General features: G+C 35.9%; 3 protein-coding genes across 6 annotated transcripts; 1 reads left to right on the top strand and 2 right to left on the bottom strand.

Annotated features, from left to right (window-relative positions):
* Nucleotides 1-399: 399 nt before the first annotated feature.
* Nucleotides 400-5,962, bottom strand: LOC111795604 (GDSL esterase/lipase At1g71250-like). 4 transcript variants are annotated; one of them, XM_023678127.1, is made up of 4 exons: nucleotides 3,423-3,486; nucleotides 2,436-2,725; nucleotides 950-1,558; nucleotides 400-869 (listed from the first exon to the last, which is right to left on the bottom strand). In XM_023678127.1, exons 1-4 carry the CDS (start codon nucleotides 3,428-3,430, stop codon nucleotides 646-648), a joined length of 1,131 nt encoding a protein of 376 aa, XP_023533895.1. In that variant the 5' UTR covers nucleotides 3,431-3,486; the 3' UTR covers nucleotides 400-645. The 4 variants fall into 4 exon arrangements, with proteins under 4 accessions (XP_023533895.1, XP_023533896.1, XP_023533897.1 ...); XM_023678128.1 differs by lacking the exon at nucleotides 3,423-3,486 and adding an exon at nucleotides 5,739-5,962 and having other exon boundaries at nucleotides 401-869; XM_023678129.1 differs by lacking the exon at nucleotides 3,423-3,486 and adding an exon at nucleotides 5,739-5,962 and having other exon boundaries at nucleotides 401-869; nucleotides 2,436-2,681.
* LOC111795603 (F-box/WD-40 repeat-containing protein At5g21040) lies at nucleotides 3,551-5,463 on the bottom strand. Its single transcript, XM_023678126.1, has one exon. The coding sequence runs from the start codon at nucleotides 5,357-5,359 to the stop codon at nucleotides 3,668-3,670; it is 1,692 nt and encodes a 563-aa protein (XP_023533894.1). The 5' UTR covers nucleotides 5,360-5,463; the 3' UTR covers nucleotides 3,551-3,667.
* Nucleotides 5,963-8,206: 2,244 nt separating the features above from the next.
* Nucleotides 8,207-20,474, top strand: LOC111795013 (la-related protein 1A-like). The gene is made up of 14 exons (XM_023677234.1): nucleotides 8,207-8,790; nucleotides 9,901-10,420; nucleotides 10,632-10,791; nucleotides 11,223-11,313; nucleotides 11,560-11,631; nucleotides 13,223-13,481; nucleotides 13,601-13,766; nucleotides 15,116-15,168; nucleotides 15,596-15,749; nucleotides 16,904-17,047; nucleotides 17,136-17,199; nucleotides 17,649-17,794; nucleotides 18,010-18,114; nucleotides 19,981-20,474. The coding sequence occupies exons 1-14, from the start codon at nucleotides 8,539-8,541 to the stop codon at nucleotides 20,129-20,131; spliced, it is 2,337 nt and encodes a 778-aa protein (XP_023533002.1). The 5' UTR covers nucleotides 8,207-8,538; the 3' UTR covers nucleotides 20,132-20,474.

Raw genomic sequence — 20,474 nt, 5'->3', positions numbered from 1 at the left:
ATCACTCTTATTCGAATGTGATCTCATTAAGATCTCATTAATTTATTTTTCAGTAAAATTTAATAAATAAAACACTTTTCATGAAAAAGATAAATGGATGCTCTAATCTAACTAAAAATTTGTATAGTTCATTTTTATGGTATAAAAAACAACTTAGAAATTAGCAAGTTTAGGGGTTTCATTAAAAAAATTATTTTTACTATAATAAATTAATAAGTCGAGAATGTAATATAACATTCAACTTAATATATATCTATATATATATATATGTGTATATGTATATATGCGTGTATATGTGTATATATGTGTGTGTATATATATATATATATACACATACATAATATATATGTATGTATATATGTATTTACTATAATAAGTTCATTGTCACCATTAAAATTCGCGCCAGGGCTGGGCTTGAGAGCGGTGGAAGGAATCGAGCACGTAGCGGCGTACCAGGGGTATGAACTTGTGCGATATCAATGTTTTTCCGAAGTCGAGGGCGAGATTTGAAGGGAACATGATTTTCATACCAATGATATAGCGATGGATCAGATGAGCGTGCTACCTGTTTTTGCTCTGTTCATACGAGTGAAATTGAAGTTTATTCGAGTTAAATTACATGGAAAATTGGATCTGAATCTGCGGTCATTTCACCAAGTCTTCAATGGCAGACGGACGGCAGAAGCTGGAGAATGGCCGATCGCGCCAAGCAGAATTCGCAAGCAACGAGTTCACAGCCCCCGTCGGATTGTACAGATCCCACCACACATGCCTCCGGACTCGACCGCACGCAATCTCCTTCGCCACACATCCTATGCTCGCATTGTATGATCCAAGTCCACAACACGCACTCCTCGACTCCTCAAATCCTAAAAATTCATCATCTCAAATCAAATCTCGTTGTTCTTCATCCAAATCCACACAAATCTCAAAGTCGAGTAATCCATACCGTATCGCCTCGGGTTGCCAATGATCTCCATCATTCCTTTGTACGCGTCGCAGAAAACCATTCGAGCATCACCAAGCTGTTCGTTCAGCATCACGATCTGCTTCTCCATCAGTTCATTGTAATTCACAACCAACTCATTCATCTCTTTCACACATCCTTTCTCGTCATATACAGCCGCAGGGGAATCACGCCATTGAGATAGAACTCGAGGAGTGCATCCCAATGGCAGTATTCCCATACATACGATCTTCTTCGCCCCTGCTTCGTGGAGATTTCGTATAGCGACCGACATTTGTGAGGCCAGCAGCTGAGGAAATTTCAAGTTGTTTTTGCCTCTGGATGAGTCGAGAATGAAATCGACCTCGCCAAATGAGAAGTAGAAGAGGGAAGATTGGATGAAATGGCGAGCAGTGTCTAGTCCGAGTTGTAGGCGCAAGAGCTGCAGGGTGTCGAGTACTTGGCGTAGCTGTTGGTTGAGAGATTGATGGCTTTGGCCGCCGCTCACGATCGTTGCCTGTGGGGACCCAAAGCTGAGGCCATTTAGGATCGCCTCAATGGAACCATTCTGATTGTACCAAGGTTGGGAGTGAGGAACGCCCATCTTCTCAGCTGCAAGAATAAGGTACATTTTACTTAATGTTTTATTAAAAGTAAAAGAGTAATATTGTTGTATAGTTTTCCGGATTCCCCTCTATGCTTTGAGATACACCGCTAACAGATAATGTCCTATTTGTGCTTTCCCCTCTCGGCTTAGGCTTTAAAACCATCTACTAGTGAAGTTTTTCACACTTTTGTAAAGGGTGTTTCGGTCTCCTCCCAACAAATGTCAGTACAGTTTTTTTTTCAAGAAAGTTGAAGTGTATTTTTTTTTTTATATAATTAAGTCTATAAATTATTAAACGTCCCAAACAGACCTTTTGACCCTAAAATACTGAGTTAAGAGTAAAATGTTAAATATCTTTTAAATAAATATGATACCATTTGTAATACTGCTAGTAGAAGTTTCTACACAATCCACCCCTTTGGCACTCAGCGTTCTCACTAGCACACCATTCAAAACTTAGTTCTGATACCATTTGTAATACTGCTCGTAGAAGTTTCTATGCAATCCACCACCTTGGGACTTAGTGTCTCCGTTGGCACACCATTCAGAAACTAGCTCTTATACCATTTGTAGTATTATTAGAAGACAATGTTCTTTTTGGACTTTTGAACTTTTTCTTCCAGACTTTACTTAAGGTTTTAAAATACGTCTGTTAAGAAGAAGTTTCCACCCTCTTACAAGAAAGGTTTTGTTCCCTTCTTCAGCCAATAAGGAATCTCACAACCTTTTAGATTATTAAATGTTTCAAACCTATTTTTCGAGATTTATTAATTAATTTTTATAATTTAGCTTATAGATTATTGAATGTTTCAAATCGATCTTTGTGAGAGAGTCTTGGAAACATAATTCAAAGAGTGAATAGGCAAGCAAGAGGGTACTAACCAAGAAGATGAGGAAGAAGGTTGGTGCCATCGGAGTCGCAAGGAATGATGGAGAAATTGCGATGGAGAAGAGGGTAAAACAGAGCGTTTAAGCCGCAATCCACAGAAGAATCTCCCAACAAGTACATGGCAGTAATGCTGGATCCTTGAGCTGCAAGACTTAGCCCCAACAAACCAATCAGTGTCACATAAGCAGTGAAGAACAAGGACTTGAATAAGACTGCGCTTCTGAGCTCCATTGCCACACCTAAAGTCATGTGATCGAACCCGAGAGCAAGTTTCTTTATGATTCTACAACAACGAGTAATCGATATGTACTTCTTAAAAAAAAACGGTGATAGGATAGGGGTTGGTGTTTAGGTAGGAATTGGATGGGAAATGCATGTTGTTCTTTTCTCCCTACTTATATTCCATCTAAATTGATGATTTATATTTAATCCCAAACTATATGTTTTTTTACCTTAATAAAAGGAATGAGAATAATTTTAGAAATAGTGATTTAATTATAATTTGTTTTGTATCATCTATATCATATGCAAATAAATACAGTAATATGGTCAAGTCCAACTATAATTCAAAGACGCTTCTAACAAACTCGACAATTTTAAAACATGGACTATAGAACATTCTTAGCTAACCGTAAGAAAAGAAAAGAAAAGAAAAGAAAAAGAAAACTCACCCCTTCTCCGCCTCATGTTCTTACGGGAAAAGTAACTTCAACCTATAAACTTATTTATTTCGAGTTCTACTCATGAACACCTCTACCTCTACTTCCTAAGCCCTCTTCGTCTACCAATGGTAACAGATGCAAATCCATCCAAGTTCATGCAAATATAATTGAAGTTGATAACCATGACTATCTCTAAGGTCTAGCTAGAATCAGTCACTTTCTCAAGCTAACAACAAATTATGGTGTTTTCTGTATTACCTACGTCTAACAACAAATTATAATGCTGTAAAAATAATCAGCACCATCCAAAAAACTTACACATGCATGCATACTCCAAGCCTGAAATCAGATTATTTGAGCAAAGATTCTTCGAGCTTTCGTCTTTTTGAGGTTTTCTATAACGTCTACGACATGTAAATAAAGCAACATGGACGAGCTGAAGGTACAACGAAAGCTTATCGAAAGGGAATCGAAGAATCGGCAATTAGCCAGTGTTTGAAATTGAGATAATTATGGACTGCAAATTCAAGTTGATGACATAGATAACCAAATGATTCTATCACCTAAGCTTTGAGCTTCCCGCTCACCCCACGTTTGTTGTGCCAAACACTAACATTATCGCTGTTCATTGGTGTTTTCTTTGCTGCAACTGAGCACCGATCACTCCGACCACCACCACCACCACCACCACCTTTTGTGTTCATTTCTATTTGAAGCCTACGCCGTCTCATTCTATTCTCTAACCTAATCCCTCTTAGTGCACGAGCCCTCCGTTCGGTTTCCAGAGCCTGCGAGAAGTTCCAGATCCTCACAACACCTTCCTCTCCTCCACAAACAATACGATCCAAACCAATGTCCACACCAAACAAATTGCTCCCAAATCCATGCAACATTCTCTGAGGAGGCTCCACACCAATACTCCTACCAACATGCTGCCCCGCAGAATCTCTCTTCCACAGAGTTCTTTTCCTTGTCCTAAGCAGTGCTCTCACGTCGATCAACGAGAGTTTCCCATCACTTGAAGCCGAAACCAGCCATGGAAACTCAAATGCTAGAGAATAAACTGGTCCTGAATGAGGAATCCATGATCCAACAAGTTGAGTGCTTGTATCAACATGTCGATTAGTAACGTCAAACATGTGAATTGCACCGTTTTCCCCTCCAGTAAATAGGAAATCCCCTGTATGGCTTCGTGCCAGGGCATAAGCCTTGCCAACATGAGCATCATGAATGACAGTAGCCAACTCCCCACTGTTAGTATCCCAGACATATACATCTGAGCCTGATGTGCTAGCAATAGTAGTATCATGAGGGACTAGTCCCCAAACCCAGTCACCATGCCTCAAAATCCTTAAGCACTTCTGTGAAAAACGATCCCATACTCGAACAGTCATGTCCCAAGAACCACTATAAATCCTTGTTAGGTCCAGAGCAAGTGTGGTTATGGGTCCTTCATGCTCCCAAAGCCGAAACTCGGTATTGTGATTTTGAGGGCCTTTCACATCGAACAAGTGTGGAAGCCCTTCTATCGCCTTCCAACAATGGATAAAACCATCGGTGCCTCCAGCAACCAGTAGTTTTGTATCGGCTGCAAGTGCACGAACGGTGCAACCGAGCGATCGTGATGAAGCAATGGACAATCCTTCTTCCAAGTCCCAGATTCTCACAATTGAGTCATATCCAGAAGTAAATATAAGTTTTGCAGAAACCAGAAGAAAAACTGTACGAACTGCTTCAGTATGACCATGCAAAACCTCCATACTGTATCGTCCCATAAAAGTTTTACTCCTAAACTCCCTCTCCACAAAAATATCTTTCCATGACTTCTCATCAGAAAATCCAGTAGCAGCCACCGGTGCCGGTATAGCTGGAATTGGAAGTCCCCATCTTTCATTGTAGAATTCCTTCCATACATGGTGCTCAGATGCTAGCCTATGAAGAATCGTCGACACACAAGATACAATGCCAAGCTCCTTCGGATCAAGGCAGTTCAGAATCTCAGATATAATTGCAGGAGGAAGGTCGGTAATTGACCGACAACCCAAGGGAACATTTCTACAGCCTAACTGCTTCGAACTGAGTGAAGTAGTATCTCCCTTCTCCAAGTCAAATTCCAATTTCTCAGATTCAATTCCCACTGCTTTCCCTTTGAGCTTGAAATAACTCGATCCACCCGTTGGTTTCTCACAAGAATCTTTCACAATAACTCTTGAATCCTTACAAAACCCGGCAGACTTCTGGCATTCAAATGCCATAAAATAAATCCAACCCTAAGACTAGAAAAAACGAATAGAACTTGAAAATTCAAGCACGATGATTCCAGCAGCTATAGATCCCAAATTCGAAAAATATTTCAAACNAAAAAAAAAAAAAAAAAAAAAAAAAAAAAAAAAAAAAAACCCTAAGAAATTAAAAAGACCCTACGAGCGAACCTGAAACGCCGAACGAAGAAGAAATGGGAGGAAACCAACAAGGATCAAGCAGCAAAAAAGAAAGAGAGACAAAATTGGGAGAGGAATTGAAGCAAATAGAACCTAGAGAAGATCCTAATTCAAAAAAAAAAAAAAAATTCCCAAAACCAGGGTTACACAAAATCGAAGAACATCGGTTCGAGAGATTGGGCATAAACGATACCTGGAAGAGAAAAGATGCAGCAGATGATCCTTGTTGGAGGAAGAAAAGAGGGAATTGAGATTACTTGGAGATCTAGGGATTTGCAGAGGAATGACGAAGGGGAGGAGAGAGAGAGAGATAGTGTTCTAGAGAGAGAAAATGAAAAACATTAAACAAACAAGGAACGTACACCGCTGAAGAGAATAGAGGGATTTGCCTGATGAGAAAGAGAGGCCGATACGGGAACGTGCGGTTACCCTTACCGGTCGATCTTAGGTTTTCCCACGAAATTCATGTAAATTAATTATTTCAATAATAATTTTATATTTTATTTTCTGATTTAATAAATTTTAATAAATACTTTTATGATTTCGTAAAATACTAAAAATATATTGTATTATTGAGAATTATTTTTATTTATTTATTTATTTTTGCGCTTTGAATATAATTTTTAGAAAATTTTTATATTTTATTTAACCTCATAATTTTAAATTAATATTTTCGAAACTTAATAATAAATAAATTGTGGGCTATTAAAATTTTTATAATTATAGTGAATATTAAAAGTAATTAGTTGGGTGTGTATTTTAAATTTTGTGAATTTATTAATTATTTTTAAGGGTAAAATAAAAACTCTCGAGTTTAAAATTAATACTTTTTAATTAGAAATTAAATTAGTTGACTGGTCAAATGACGTGGCTTTGGTGAGTTGGCAAATGACGTGCAATTTTTTTTATCACGTGGCATTTTTTTTTAATGAAGATTTGTGTTGAGTTGGTTAATTAAAAAAAAAAAGAGAGAAAATAAAATAAAAAATATTAAATTTTCACTTGAAGAATTATGACGTGTAAATTAATTGGTGTTTGATTATTTTTTATTTTATTTTAATGAAAATGACGTAAGTTGTCTTAGGCATGACAAAATTTAACCCTTTTTTAACTATTAAACCCAAAAAAAAAAAATATATATATATATATATATATATATATGAATCGAATTGAGCCGTCATTTTTAGGTTCTAATATGAACTTAACCGTTAGTGTTTTGAATATCTGACATTTTAGTCAACATTAGACAATGTATGGTGTCTTATATTATTTTGATGAAAACGAGGTTTAAACCTTAAACACCCCAAAATTAAAATGGAGCAATGCACTTGAATATGCCAGTAACGGTAAAATTTATTTAGAGAAGACGGAGTGTAGCTTCCAAAATAAGAGAAATTTGTCCACCAAAATAGTGCTCTCCATACAGGCGACGATACACGAGTCAGTTATGTTAGCTCAACAATAATTATACGATATATGATTCTTAGATTTTTTGTCGACCTTTTTATGGATAAAGTAAAGAGAGAATCATACTGGACTATAATAGGATCACCTTGACAAAAGATACGTACCAGGTTGAGTATTAAAATTGTAAAGCTATAATTTAACAAATGGAAGATGTCGGGAAGAGTAATAGAAATCAATATGTTACCGTCGATTTTAATTTTTGTGTCGACATTTTTACCCGTTTCCGACTTCAACATCGACATAAAAAATGGACCGTGGTAAAAAAAATNATATATATATATATATATATATATATATATATATATATCTCTGAATCGAATTGAGCCATCATTTTCGGTTCTAATATGAACTTAACCGTCAGTGTTGTTTTGAATACCTGACCTTTTAATCAACATTAGACAAGGTATGGTGTCTTATATTATTTTGATGAAAACGAGCTTTAAACCTTAAACACCCCAAAATTAAAATGGAGCAATGCACTTGAATATGCCAGTAACGGTAAAATTTATTTAGAGAAGACGGAGTGTAGTTTCCAAAATAAGAGAAATTTGTCCACAAAAATAGTGCTATTCATACACGAATCAGTTATGTTAGCTAGACAATAATTATACGATATATGTTTCTTAGATTTTTTATCGACCTTTTTATGGATAAAGTAAAGAGAGAATCATACTGGACTATAATAGGATCGTATTGACGAAAGACACGTACCAAATTGAGTATTAAAGTAGTAAAGCTATAATTTAATAAATGGTAGATGTCGGGAAGAGTAACAGAAATCAATATGTTACCGTCGATTTTCATTTTTGTGTCGACATTTTTACCCGACTTCAACATCCACATAAAAAATGGACCGTGGTAAAAAAAAAAAAAATACTAATTATTTATTTATTGATTTAAAAAATTTGTAATATTGATGAAAATCGACCTTTTATGGATATTTTATAAATTTNTATTTATTGATTTAAAAAATTTGTAATATTGATGAAAATCGACATTTTATGGATATTTTATAAATTTTATAAATAATCATAATAATAATAATAATAATAATAAATAAATAAATAAATAAATAATCCTCCGTTTACAACGGGACTGTGCAGCTGGGTCGCAGCCCTTTGTGTTTTTGTGTTTTTTGTCTGCCCTTTCTGCCCTCGCTATATAAATTCACTTTCTTCCGCCAAGCTCCTCACTCTCTCTCTCCAACTTCTCTCTCTCTCTCTCCTCTCCGTTTCAGAGCCCCCACTGCCTGCTTTGCTCCAAACTTTCCTTCATAAACCCTAGCAGTCCACTTCTGTCTCCCAATCTTGGCCGCTTCTTCCTCAAATCCACCTTTTCTTTTCTTTCTGCTTCTGTGATCTGCTTCCCGAAAAGTAGTTCTAGTAACTTTGGGAGCTTCTTCATTCTTCGCTTCCGAATCCCCACCTATATTCTTCCAATTTCACTTCTTCCTGTTGTTCTTGTTTAATCTTCGAGGAATCCGGTTGTTGTTTCACCTCCTGTTGCTTGGAATCTAGCGCTGAAAAATGGTTATGGTGGAGAGTGAGGTCGCCGCCGACGACAACAAAGAGACCAATGGCCGCAAGTCTCCTTGGAAAACTACGGCTCTGGTCGATGGGAAGGAGATGGATGCTCCTGTAATGGGAGCGGACTCTTGGCCTGCACTCGCCGACGCGCAGCGGCCTAAAAGTCTTGATGCTACTACTTCTGCTAAGTTTTCTGATTCAGGCGAGGTTTCTGATGAAGTAGCTCTTCAGTCTCCTCCTTCAGGAGCGCAGGTTAACTTCCTCCCTTAAATACCTTGCACTCACATACAATCACATGGTGTTTCAGCATACGACTTGGAAAATAGCGTTATTGAAAATTTCTGAGATGCAACTGTAACTGGCATTCTCTTTAACTTATTTAAAATTTTTATCCTTGCAATGTCAGCTAGTTAGCGAGTTTCATTTTTAGTTTGCAATGGGACTTTTGGATGTTCCTTTTAGGAGTTTGTTTTTAGTTCAGTCGTCGCAGTGTTTACGCTTCAATTGGTTATGAGACGAGCTTATTTCGTAGATATTGGCTCGATACTGTGTGACTAATATGAAAGGTTTTCGATTTCGACTTCTGGGTTTGGGTATTCTCATGTTTTCCACCATTTTTCTCTCCCCTTCCACCACTCTTCTCGGGGAGTCTCTCAATTTTGATAAATATAATGCTACTTGACGGCGAATCATTTTCACGTGAAAATGATATCTATGGAGATGCCTAACCGATGATTGTCGAGCGAGGCCTTCAGCCTCTTTTCGGCTATATTCTTTCTTCCATAGTATTTACTTCAATTTATTTTTCTCTTCTTCCGGCCATTTCCTTCAGATCCCTTTACTCTGTCCATGTTCTTTATTGCTGATCATATTTATGAACCTGAAAAAAGCAGAAAATCTCAGCTAGTGTGGGTAATCAAAGTTCCAAAAGTCTCGACAATTTTTAAGAAAATAACATTTATTATGTTACTCCTATTGTAATTTTGAAATGACTCCAGTATGTTTCACTCCGGGAGAAAATTGGTTATTAATATTTCGTTGTCTTATGAATGTCTTGTACTATTGATCATGTGACATTCCCTGTTGCTCTAATTGTTGAAAGTCTCTTTTTTATTTTAAAAATAATTATTATTACTTTATGAGTGTTCTGAAAGATGAAAGGTTGATATCCTTGTCTTAAACTGCATAATGAGAGCAGAGCAGAGTTATGACGATGTATGATATGCTATTTAAAGAAGAAAAAGGAAATAAAGGAAAAGATGCTTGCTGTGTTAACCCTTTGTCGCTTGTTAATTATATCCAATTTATTTTATTATTCCTTTTGAGTAAATTTAACTGGAGGGATATGATGCTTTCAACTAGGGAGGATATGCACAAAGGGCACCTGCCTCTCGGAATCCTAGTTATTCACACAAGAATATCCATTCACATCATCAAAAGCCAGGCTCCAAGCGCAACCCAAATGGTCCTCCACATGTTTCTGTTCCATTACCTTATCATCAACCACCAATGCCTCCACTTTTTCCGCCCATATTACATCCTCCTCATCTCGCTGTTCCTGGATATGCTTACCAGCCTCGACCTGTAGCTGGTGTTGAAGTACATATGGTTAAGCCTAGCAATGAGACATCAGTACAAGCTTTTGTTCCACCTGTTGAGCCTCCGCCCCGAGGTGATCCAAGTGGTTATGTTGTTGGTATTCATAATAGAAGACCTAATATGCAAGATCCTGGTGTTCATTGGAACCATGCTTGGTATCATCAGCGGGGATTTAATCCAAGAGACAACATTTCCATGCAACATGGTGCTGGACCACGCCCTTTCATGCGACCACAATTTTTTTCTCCAGCTCCTGGCTTCATGGTTGGTCCAAGTTTTCCTGGTAATTATGCATCCTAATTACTTTGAGGTGTCTTGAGATATGTCATTCTAATCTTAATCTCCTTGCCCTTCTTTGTTCTCTAAGTACAAGAATCTGCCACACAAATTTTAAACTGCTCTAAGTTTAAATATGTGCTGTTATGTTGTTGCACTATAATAACATGAAATTCTCAATCGAATTTGTTCCCATCAAAGATCTCTATGTTATGCAGGACATGGACCTATGTACTATGTTCCGGTTCCACATCCTGATGCAATTGGGAGACCGCCTCATTTTATTCCACACCCTCTTAATCCAAGGGCTTCAATGCTTCCCCCAGATATGCTAGCTCTTCGGGCCAACATTGTAAAACAAATTGAGTATTATTTTAGGTAGGCCAACCATCAATCTAGGAAGTGAACATTTTTTTTGTTCAACCCCCTATTTGTTGAGAAATTTGAGATCTTGATACTGCTTTACATCAGAATTTCTACTTGTTAGTATTAATATTTTCATATATTCTATTTATTTATGTAGTGTGAATGCTTCATTGCACCTGAGTTTCTTGGCAACATTTGTACTTAATTTGCTTTTCTTCTTTGGATGTATATTTTTTGTTATTACACTTAGATAAGTTTTTCATTTCTATTGACTGTAGCCACGATATTTATATTTTCATTTGGCCTTCGAATTCCAGTTGGAACAGCTCTTTATCAGCTCCCTTGCTGGTTGAGTATTACTCGTGTATTTGTTGCTTTCCACTTATCGATGGAAAAATTCTGCCTTCAACTTATCCTGCATTTTCCTTATATCTTGGTTGCAGCGATGAAAATCTGAAGAACGATCATTACCTAATATCTTTGATGAATGACCATGGATGGGTTCCAATATCAGCCATTGCTGAATTCAAAAGGGTACATTTTAATATTTATTGAAGTGATTCAGAAAATGTAAATAAGCCTTTTTTTTTTCCATCTAGAAGATCTGTTGATCTATGGTCATGCTAGAATGGAGCACTGCTGTACTGATAGGTTCAAAAGTTGTACCATGCCAATATATTATGCTTAGTTATTTTGCATTTTAGATGTCATGTTCTATCAATTTGATGTCTTATTCATTTTTAGCACATATATATATTTTATGTGAAAATCCGATTCCAGGTTAAGAAAATGAGCACTGACATCCCGTTCATCCTTGATTCCCTGCACTCATCTGCAATTGTTGAAGTTCAGGTATCTATTACTTTGTTTTATTGCTTTATTGTTCATTTCTGAATTTATGGTGCAAAAGGAATTCTTACGAAGTATTGTATTAGAAAATCTGATGAACACCGGTTTTTAATTGATTTATAAATTTTAATTATCCCTGTTTTACTTTGTCCTTTTTAATTGGCACCCCTTTTTTTTAGAATATCAGGAAAAAAAAAATGGAAACTATATTATTGCCTAGTTCTTTCCCCTCTTAAATGGATGTACTTTCCAGTTGGCTTTAATTAATTTTCTTATCTGTTATTTTCTTCTAAAANGGATGTACTTTCCAGTTGGCTTTAATTAATTTTCTTATCTGTTTATTTTCTTCTAAAACAACACTGATGCAAATAAATATATTTCAAAACAACCTACTCTTTTCCACCTGGCATTTTATGTTGCTTGATTTTTGACATACTAGGAATGGGAGCACATGCTTCTTCTTCTTCTTCTTCTTCTTCTTCTTCTTCTGTTTGGTATTTGTCTTTAATTTCAATTCACCCCGTGAAATGCATGGAGTTAAAACCTTGAGACTGCAAGGATTTTAGTGCTGCAGTTGGAATGATGAAATTTTAAACTGTTGACTTTCTGCAACACTACTTTCATAATGCTGTCATGTTGAGAAACCTATCTAACTAGAATGTTGTCATGTTGAGGGGGATTTAAAATTCACAGCTTTGAAACTGTTAGTTCGACACTGCCTTTATTTACTTTTTGGTTTGTTTTTAGCTTTTAATTTGCACTTCCAAACTCTTTTCTGAACGAATCTAGAAATTAAATTTCTTTCCCATTCGTACTCGCATTTTAGATAGTGGGGTTGTTGGGATGGCATCCTGGCTGCATTTTAAACTTGTACAAGCATCCGGTTTGTCTAATTTATTGTAATGAATCAATCATTTCTCCTGTGTTACTGAGGTTTAAGTTAGATGTGGACCATACTTAAATGTAATGAATGGAGTTGCAGCATCAGTTTTTAAGTTAGGTGTGATAACAATTAAAGATACCAAATTGATGCAGGACAGTGGAGAGGATGTGAGTAGAAAGATAAAGAGATAGGGGAAGAGAGGAGCGTTCATTTGTTGAATTTGGTGTATGAGAATCGGTTTGATCCTTTTCCATATGGATGAATTTTGGAGATCCAACATTTTGAGTTGATAAAAATTATGGATTGTATTCCCCAGTTTCTAGTAAGCTAATCACTTGGTTTGAAGTAGATGTGCAGATAGAACAGAGGTGACGTTTGGTGTTTTGCTAGGGATCTAAGGAAACCTCAGATTCATTTGAATTTGAGTTAGATTTTAGATGTGGACTTGAATAATGTGGACCTCAAATATAAATGTTATTGCCATTAGCAAAATCATTATCCATAATGATCATATACGTGTACATATTATTTCTTAAATATTCTCTGCTTTTCCAGTACAACTGCCGTACTCTGCGTGTGCTAATATACTTGAAAAAGAAGGATCCAATAGTGTTCCTAGTAGAGCATATATTAAAAACGAGTTAGAAACTACACAGGCTTGTAATGAAGCAAATTTATTTTACTTTACTTACAAACCTCAATTATCTGTAGGGTGACAAGGTACGACGACGTGATGAATGGTTAAAGTGGATTCCAGTTCCTGCGGACTCTAAATCAACCTTAAATGTTGACACTCCTTCCAATCGGGTGGATGAGTCTACTAACTCATTGCTGGACGAGAATGCCTCAGATGGTAGTAGAACGCTGGTGTCTGAAGATAATATCAAATCTTCACGACTTCAGGGTTGTTCTCTGGAGCAATCCTCAAACAGGGACAACCTAGAAGTAGCAGATCTAGATATAGTCGAAGGTGGTAGTTTGATTTTTTAGTTTGATGATGGAATTAAAGTATTGTTATGAACGTAGTAGTGCAAGTATGTCAATTTAGTAATTATCTTTTGGTTTAATGCTGGTTGTAAACTTCTTCAGAACATTCTCATGGAACTGGGCGTCAAGGCATAGAGATTTCATCAAACGTTGATGCACATAATGTTGATGATCTTTCAGGCCAATTTTCAAGTACTTTCATGCTTGATGAAGAGTTAGAGATTGAGCAGAAAACGATAAAAAAAGATGATTTGACTTCAAATGGAAGGTATATGATTGATTATTATTGTTCGATGTTTATTTATCTGTTCTTTTTTTGTTGGCATTACTTTAGGCATATAATTAATAATGTACCCTTTTGCAATTTATTTGTAATCTTCTGCCCAGGTTGGGCTCTCCCACCCCCACANAAAAAAAAAAAAAAAAAAAAAAAAAAAAAAAAAAAAAAAAAAAAAAAAAAAGAAGAAGAAAGGAAGAAAAGAGGAAGGTTCTGTCATTATAAAGAGGGAGGAGACTGATCTACGTTTGTTTGTTCATTGTTCTTAGTCACTTGGTCAAAGAATATCAATTTGTTAGTCTCTCTTGGTCAAAAGCTTCATTCAAATTCTTCCTTCGCCACATATTCTCCTTCTTGGTGTATTATGTGCAAAGCTCAATCTGAGTCTCATTACCACCTTCTTTAGTACTTGATATTTTGCTCAACAATACTGGAACACTCTTTTGGAGAGTTTTGGGTGGATTATGGTTAGTTCTGCAAGACATAAGTTATCTCATATCTTTCATTTTTGTGGCCTGTGGGACATCCTATCACGGGTGACAAGAAGACCCTTTGGCTTGCTTTCATTCCATCCTTCTTTTGGACTTTTTGGCTTTAAGGGAATGTTCGGATCTTCAATGACAAATCGTCATCCTTTGATAGCTTGGGGTTTTTCTTAATGCTTGATATTGGTGTAAAGGGTCACAATCTTTTAGAGCTTTTATTCTTTCTAACTTAGTTCCTAATGGGAGAGCTTTTATGTAATCCACCAATGGTGGATGAGAGTTNCTAATGGGAGAGCTTTTATGTAATCCACCAATGGTGGATGAGATTTTTTTTATTTTTTTTATCTCCTTGATTTCAATCATCGATGAAATTTATTCTCTTTCTCAGAAAAAAAAGAAAAAACNATTTATTATTATTATTTTTTTTATCTCCTTTGATTTCAATCATCGATGAAATTTATTCTCTTTCTCAGGAAAAAAAGAAAAAATNATCGATGAAATTTATTCTCTTTCTCAGAAAAAAAAGAAAAAACCACTTCAAGATATCCTTTGTTGGAAAACCCAAGGGTTTGTGCAAATTTTTGTGTAGCTTTCTTTTGGAAATAATTAGAAAGAAAAAAGAGGGGATTTTAAAAGGGTAAAGTTTTCTTTTGTAAATTCTGTAGATGGTGCTAGCTTTTGTATGAAGATTCCTCCCCCCCCTAAATCTAGGGACTTTTGTTACTGATCCAATATCTGATTCTTTCACAATTTGAGTGCTTTTTGACAATTTTCTGGATGCTTGGAAGACTTTTGTGTCTTCCTTTATACCCTTTTTAATGAAAGACTCCTATCTAAAATCTGTCTCTTTCACAGGTTTACAAATTCTTTGATTTCTTCTCCATCTCTAGTTTCTTCTTTTCTTCCTTGTATGGCTTCCATCAACTCTCAAGTCGTTCATTCCCCATACATCTATCTTTCCTCTCTATCANTCTTCTTTTCTTCCTTGTATGGCTTCCATCAACTCTCAAGTCGCTCATTCCTCATACATCTTTCCTCTCTATCATGTTGTTGTCATGCATGAATTAGATATATAGATTTTATTGTACAAGTATGATCCACCTGGATCACAACAATGGTGTTTGGCATGATACAAAAAATTCTTGCTAATTTGTTTATTGGAGACTTATTATCATTAAATCTTTTGTTACAATTTGGTGCCTGAGTTTTTGTAATTACAATTCATATTTGGTCAATTCTCAGTTNTTGTTTATTGGAGACTTATTATCATTAAATCTTTTGTTACAATGGTGCCTGAGTTTTTGTAATTACAATTCATATTTGGTCAATTCTCAGTCNCTAAACAACAATCATCACATAAGCAGCGCTTTTTCTCCAGCAACTTTAGAAATCATGGAACCAGTCGGAACTCTCTTGGCATTGTAGCAGAGAGTCCACCTAGCAATTCTGTTGGTTTTTTCTTTGGTTCTACTCCTCCTGAAAGCACAAGGTTAGTCTGAAGAAGCTCTCGTGCGTAGAAAATATGATGGATTTTCTTTCTACTAAAGTATGCCTGCTGCTAGTTGGAATATACGNTATAGATTTTATTGTACAAGTATGATCCACCTGGATCACAACAATGGTGTTTGGCATGATACAAAAAATTCTTGCTAATTTGTTTATTGGAGACTTATTATCATTAAATCTTTTGTTACAATGGTGCCTGAGTTTTTGTAATTACAATTCATATTTGGTCAATTCTCAGTCCTTTTTTGTAAACTCTCTTGGCTCTTTTGGTGAATGACTTTTGCTTATCTATTAGACGCTGATAGAGAGATAACTACNTTTTCTTTGGTTCTACTCCTCCTGAAAGCACAAGGTTAGTCTGAAGAAGCTCTCGTGCGTAGAAAATATGATGGATTTTCTTTCTACTAAAGTATGCCTGCTGCTAGTTGGAATATACGCGCTCACTGCTCTTGAGAAAAAGGAAGTTAATTGTAGGACTGAAGTTACTNCGCGCTCACTGCTCTTGAGAAAAAGGAAGTTAATTGTAGGACTAAAGTTACTTTTTTTTCAGTTTCCTATACAAAGAAATCATACTCCAAATGTTTCCCCCCAACTTGATGGGCTAATAAGANCCTTTTTTGTAAACTCTCTTGGCTCTTTTGGTGAATGACTTTTGCTTATCTATTAGACGCTGATAGAGAGATAACTACTTGTTGCCTTTTGTGTTTTGACTCTATTCACTCATGTTTTTTGGTCGTTTTGCTTAAAACGTATATCTTCCCACTGTGTACAATGGATTGGACCCATTGGTATGGTGAACAATTTGTAGGATGTTCTAAGCTGGTTTTAGATTCTGATTTTTTTTTGTTCTTTGTTGTATCATCCACCAAGGATTGATGAAGACGATGACGAGATTGCTGTTAATGACCAAGATGTCCAGAGACTTATTATTGTCACCCAGGTATCTGTTAATAGGGAAATGATTTCCTTCCCTATCGAGCAACTGATGCTCAATTTAATAACATTAATTTTATTTTTTATAGGGACACTAGATGAAGATCAAATNCTTTTTTTTCAGTTTCCTATACAAAGAAATCATACTCCAAATGTTTCCCCCCAACTTGATGGGCTAATAAGAGTTTGATCTTATATTTACAGCTCCAGGCCATCGAAATTGAGTGTTTCTCCTCATGGAAATTTCCTTGCAAATAGTCCACCTGTGGGTTCCCTGCCCAAGTCTTTTCCGCCATTTCAGCATCCCAGTCATCAACTTCTAGAAGAAAATGGTTTTAAACAGCAGAAGTGAGACAGTCATTTACTTATGTTATATATTTTGCTCAGATATGAGGATAGCTTGTAATGTGAAGTCTTCCTATTTTTCTCATTTTAGGTACCTTAAATATTACAAAAAGTGCTTGAATGATAGAAAGAAGTTGGGAATTGGTTGCAGCGAGGTGGATTGCCTTCCTATACTTTCCTATCATCATATTTATTGCATCTCGGAAAATTTCATTATTGCTTCTTTTACTTATATTTTATTTATAGTCCATTGTTCTGGAGTATTTAATCTTTAGTGCTGAATCTTCCTGATTATATGAGCATGCACATAAATTATATTTGGTGTAAGATCTTTCATTCTTTTAATCCTTGCTTCGANCACATAAATTATATTTGGTGTAAGATCTTTCATTCTTTTAATCATTGCTTCGGNTGGCTTATCTAATTAAGTACTTTTCAGATCTACTCTTCTTTCATGTCTTATTCATGCTGTCTTAACCACGTATACCTTTTTGTTTGTCTTCTTGGAATCAACATTGTTAAATTTTTACATAGTTGACAGTGTCAATCTTTTACATGTACATTTTATATATAAATTTACCTCTAAAGTGATCTGTTTCTGCAGGAAATGAATACTCTTTATCGGTTTTGGTCTTATTTTCTAAGAGACATGTTTGTCATTACAATGTACAATGACTTCCGAAAATATGCACTGGAAGATGCTGCGTCTAACTATAATTATGGAATAGAATGCCTTTTCAGGTTCTATAGGTACCGGCTACTAATCATACTTCCCTTTTCCGCATTCATCCTTTAGAGTTTTCTTGTTTACGTGCTATCTTCACTTTCTGAAGTTTCAGCACGAGTCTTGCCTTTAATGCTTACATTTTTTAATCGCATTTTTTTTATATGAATAAAAGTTGAATTCTGAAGCAAAATCTTCTGGTAACATTTTATAAGTTTGACTATTTATTTTCTGGTATCAGCTATGGTTTGGAAAAGGAATTTAGGGAGAATTTATACGCGGACTTTGAACAGCTTACACTCGAGTTCTTCCAGAAAGGAAATCTGTACGGCCTTGAGAAATACTGGTGAGTTCTTATGTATTTCCTGTTACTTTCGATGCGTTTAAATTTCCTACTGCAGGCTTTAATCTATTTATGTTTATGTATCATAACTAGATCTTAGCACTGATGACAAATTCTTCAGACAGTAAACTGAGATTTTTTTTGGCAGTCTTAGTGATGCCAAACGATAAACAAAGGGATGCCGTCTTTAATCTGTGTTTAGGTTCATATCATGATACACATCTCATATTTGACCACCCTTTGAAAAAATGACCTAATGCCAACCTCTGATGGATAGTCAATACATCTTTGTGAATATTTCCGTTCTTGAAGAATGCCGTAAAAGTTTGTAGAGAGAAGAATATTCAGAACACAAATTTTTCTTTTCAAAACCTCTAACAAGATTCCTAAAAACATGAGCCATAAGAATTTTTTTTTTATTTGGAATACTTCACTCATATACATAATCAAGAGGAGGATCTTTGAAAATTCTTAGGGAGGCCAGGTTTAAGCCTTAGTTATAGTTTGTTTGTTAGCTTTGAATTGTCGATGCCGAAGTCTAGTTCTCTCCTTGCTTTGAACAACAGCTTCAAAACACCCTGCCCTCTATAATAAAAGGGAATAAGCATACTGAAGTAAGTTTATATACATTGACCAAGGCATTTTGTCGGAGAATTTTCTTTTTTAAAAGAAATAAAAAATAAAAACAAGCTTTACAAAGGAGGTATAGTTACAAAAACCATTAGGGTAAATACCATTTAGAACACTGGAAGTTTGCCAAATCAAACCTCTTCCCAACTTCTCTCTGTATTATAATAAATTCTTCTGCCCACATGAACTTTAATGGCTTTCATCGATTGAAGCAAGTGGATTGTTTTATTTTAACTGATCTCTCAATTGCTTGCGCATGAAACATTGAACTTCATCAACGAGTTCCCGAAGTGTCTGCTAAAATATGCATTGAAAGAACGATTATCCCACTGTTTCTTCAGGGACTCCATTTTTGCAACCTTTCAGCTGTATTAACGCTCTCTAGGAAAGCTCACTGAAACAACATTAGATAAAGAGAGACATATATATTAAGAAACAGAAAGTGGACATGAAGGGGTAGACAAGATGGCTATTCCTAACATTTTAGTTTAAGGAGATCTATAAAAACCTCTCCCATCAGGCCATGAAAATTATTAGAAGAAAAAGCGCATGCATCAGCATCCATAAAACTCCTGAACCTAATTGAACCTGTTTATTCTTGAACTATTAACTCGGTCTCATTGCTATTTGACTCGACTCTAAAGATTCTTTCTCCTTCACTCCTTGTGTTCTTCCCTTCCTTTAGACTTTTTTGTGGTTGGACATTTAGAGAGACCATATATATATGTATAAATACATCTTGACATATATATATATATATATATATATATAAATACATCTTGACCAACAAATATTGGAGTATCATTCCTTGCATTATGCTCATGGCTTAGTTCCACCAAGTTCCAAGAGATTTTGCATGGCAAGGCCAGCCCTGGGAGACAACATGAGTTGTAAATGGTTAGGTTTCAAACTTCAAATCCCAAAATCTTGGAGTATATATCTCCAAAATATTGGAGTATATTTCACATAATCTCAACTTGTGTACACATTCCCTTTTTGGTCGAGTTTACCTGCTCCTGCCCAACAATATCAGTTTGAGCATCTTGTTTCTTTGACAATATTAATTGTTTTGAGCATCTTTTCTTTTCTATTTTCGTATAAGCCTCATAATTTCTGACCGTAGGTCGGAAGTAGTTGAGTTTTCAATCTGTTCTTCTCTATATTTCAGCTGGTTGTCATAACATTATATTGAGTATCGTTTGCCACTGGGTCAAATCATGTATTCCGTATACCTTGCAGGGCTTTCCACCACTATCGTAGGCAACGAGATCAGAAAGAGCCCCTAAAGAAACATCCAGAACTAGACAAGTTACTTAGGGAGGAATACCGTAGCTTGGACGATTTCCGTGCTAAAGAGAAGGCAGCAACTGCAAAAGAGGATGGGAATTAAGAGTGAAGTGATCAACCTTCATGGCGACATAATTCCAATTTTGAAGACAATTCTAACAACTTGATAGGTGAATTGAGGAGCTAAGTTTGGTTTTGAGGCTAAAATGGCTTTGTACATTAAATATTCAAGTGAATGCCTCTGTTATGGCTGCTGCTGAGGTTTCTTAGAATTTGAGATGAGGTTGTGTGGGGTATCTGCCTTTATTTTGGTGCTGCCTGCAAGCTTGAAGAGAGATCCCCATGTTGCCTGTCAGTCACACTGGTATTTCTCTGGACTGTGTAACGTTGTAAATAGGGGAAAGGAAATTTTGGATAAGCAAGAACAAGAAAAAAAAAAAAAAAAA

Source organism: Cucurbita pepo, chromosome LG05 (genome assembly GCF_002806865.2).
Source record: "Cucurbita pepo subsp. pepo cultivar mu-cu-16 chromosome LG05, ASM280686v2, whole genome shotgun sequence".
Classification (NCBI taxonomy): domain Eukaryota; kingdom Viridiplantae; phylum Streptophyta; class Magnoliopsida; order Cucurbitales; family Cucurbitaceae; genus Cucurbita; species Cucurbita pepo.
This window is presented reverse-complemented; position numbering and strand designations above follow the sequence as displayed.

Excerpts from the sequence above, each read along its gene's own strand:
- LOC111795604 (XM_023678127.1), bottom strand. Across the intron at positions 1,559-2,435 it reads CCTTCTTCCTCATCTTCTTG|CTGAGAAGATGGGCGTTCCT; the intron begins GTTAGTACCCTC and ends TTATTCTTGCAG. Across the intron at positions 870-949 it reads TGGCAACCCGAGGCGATACG|GATTTGAGGAGTCGAGGAGT; the intron begins GTATGGATTACT and ends ATGAATTTTTAG.
- LOC111795603 (XM_023678126.1), bottom strand. The coding sequence starts at position 5,359 with ATGGCATTTGAATGCCAGAAGTCTGCCGGGTTTTGTAAGGATTCAAGA.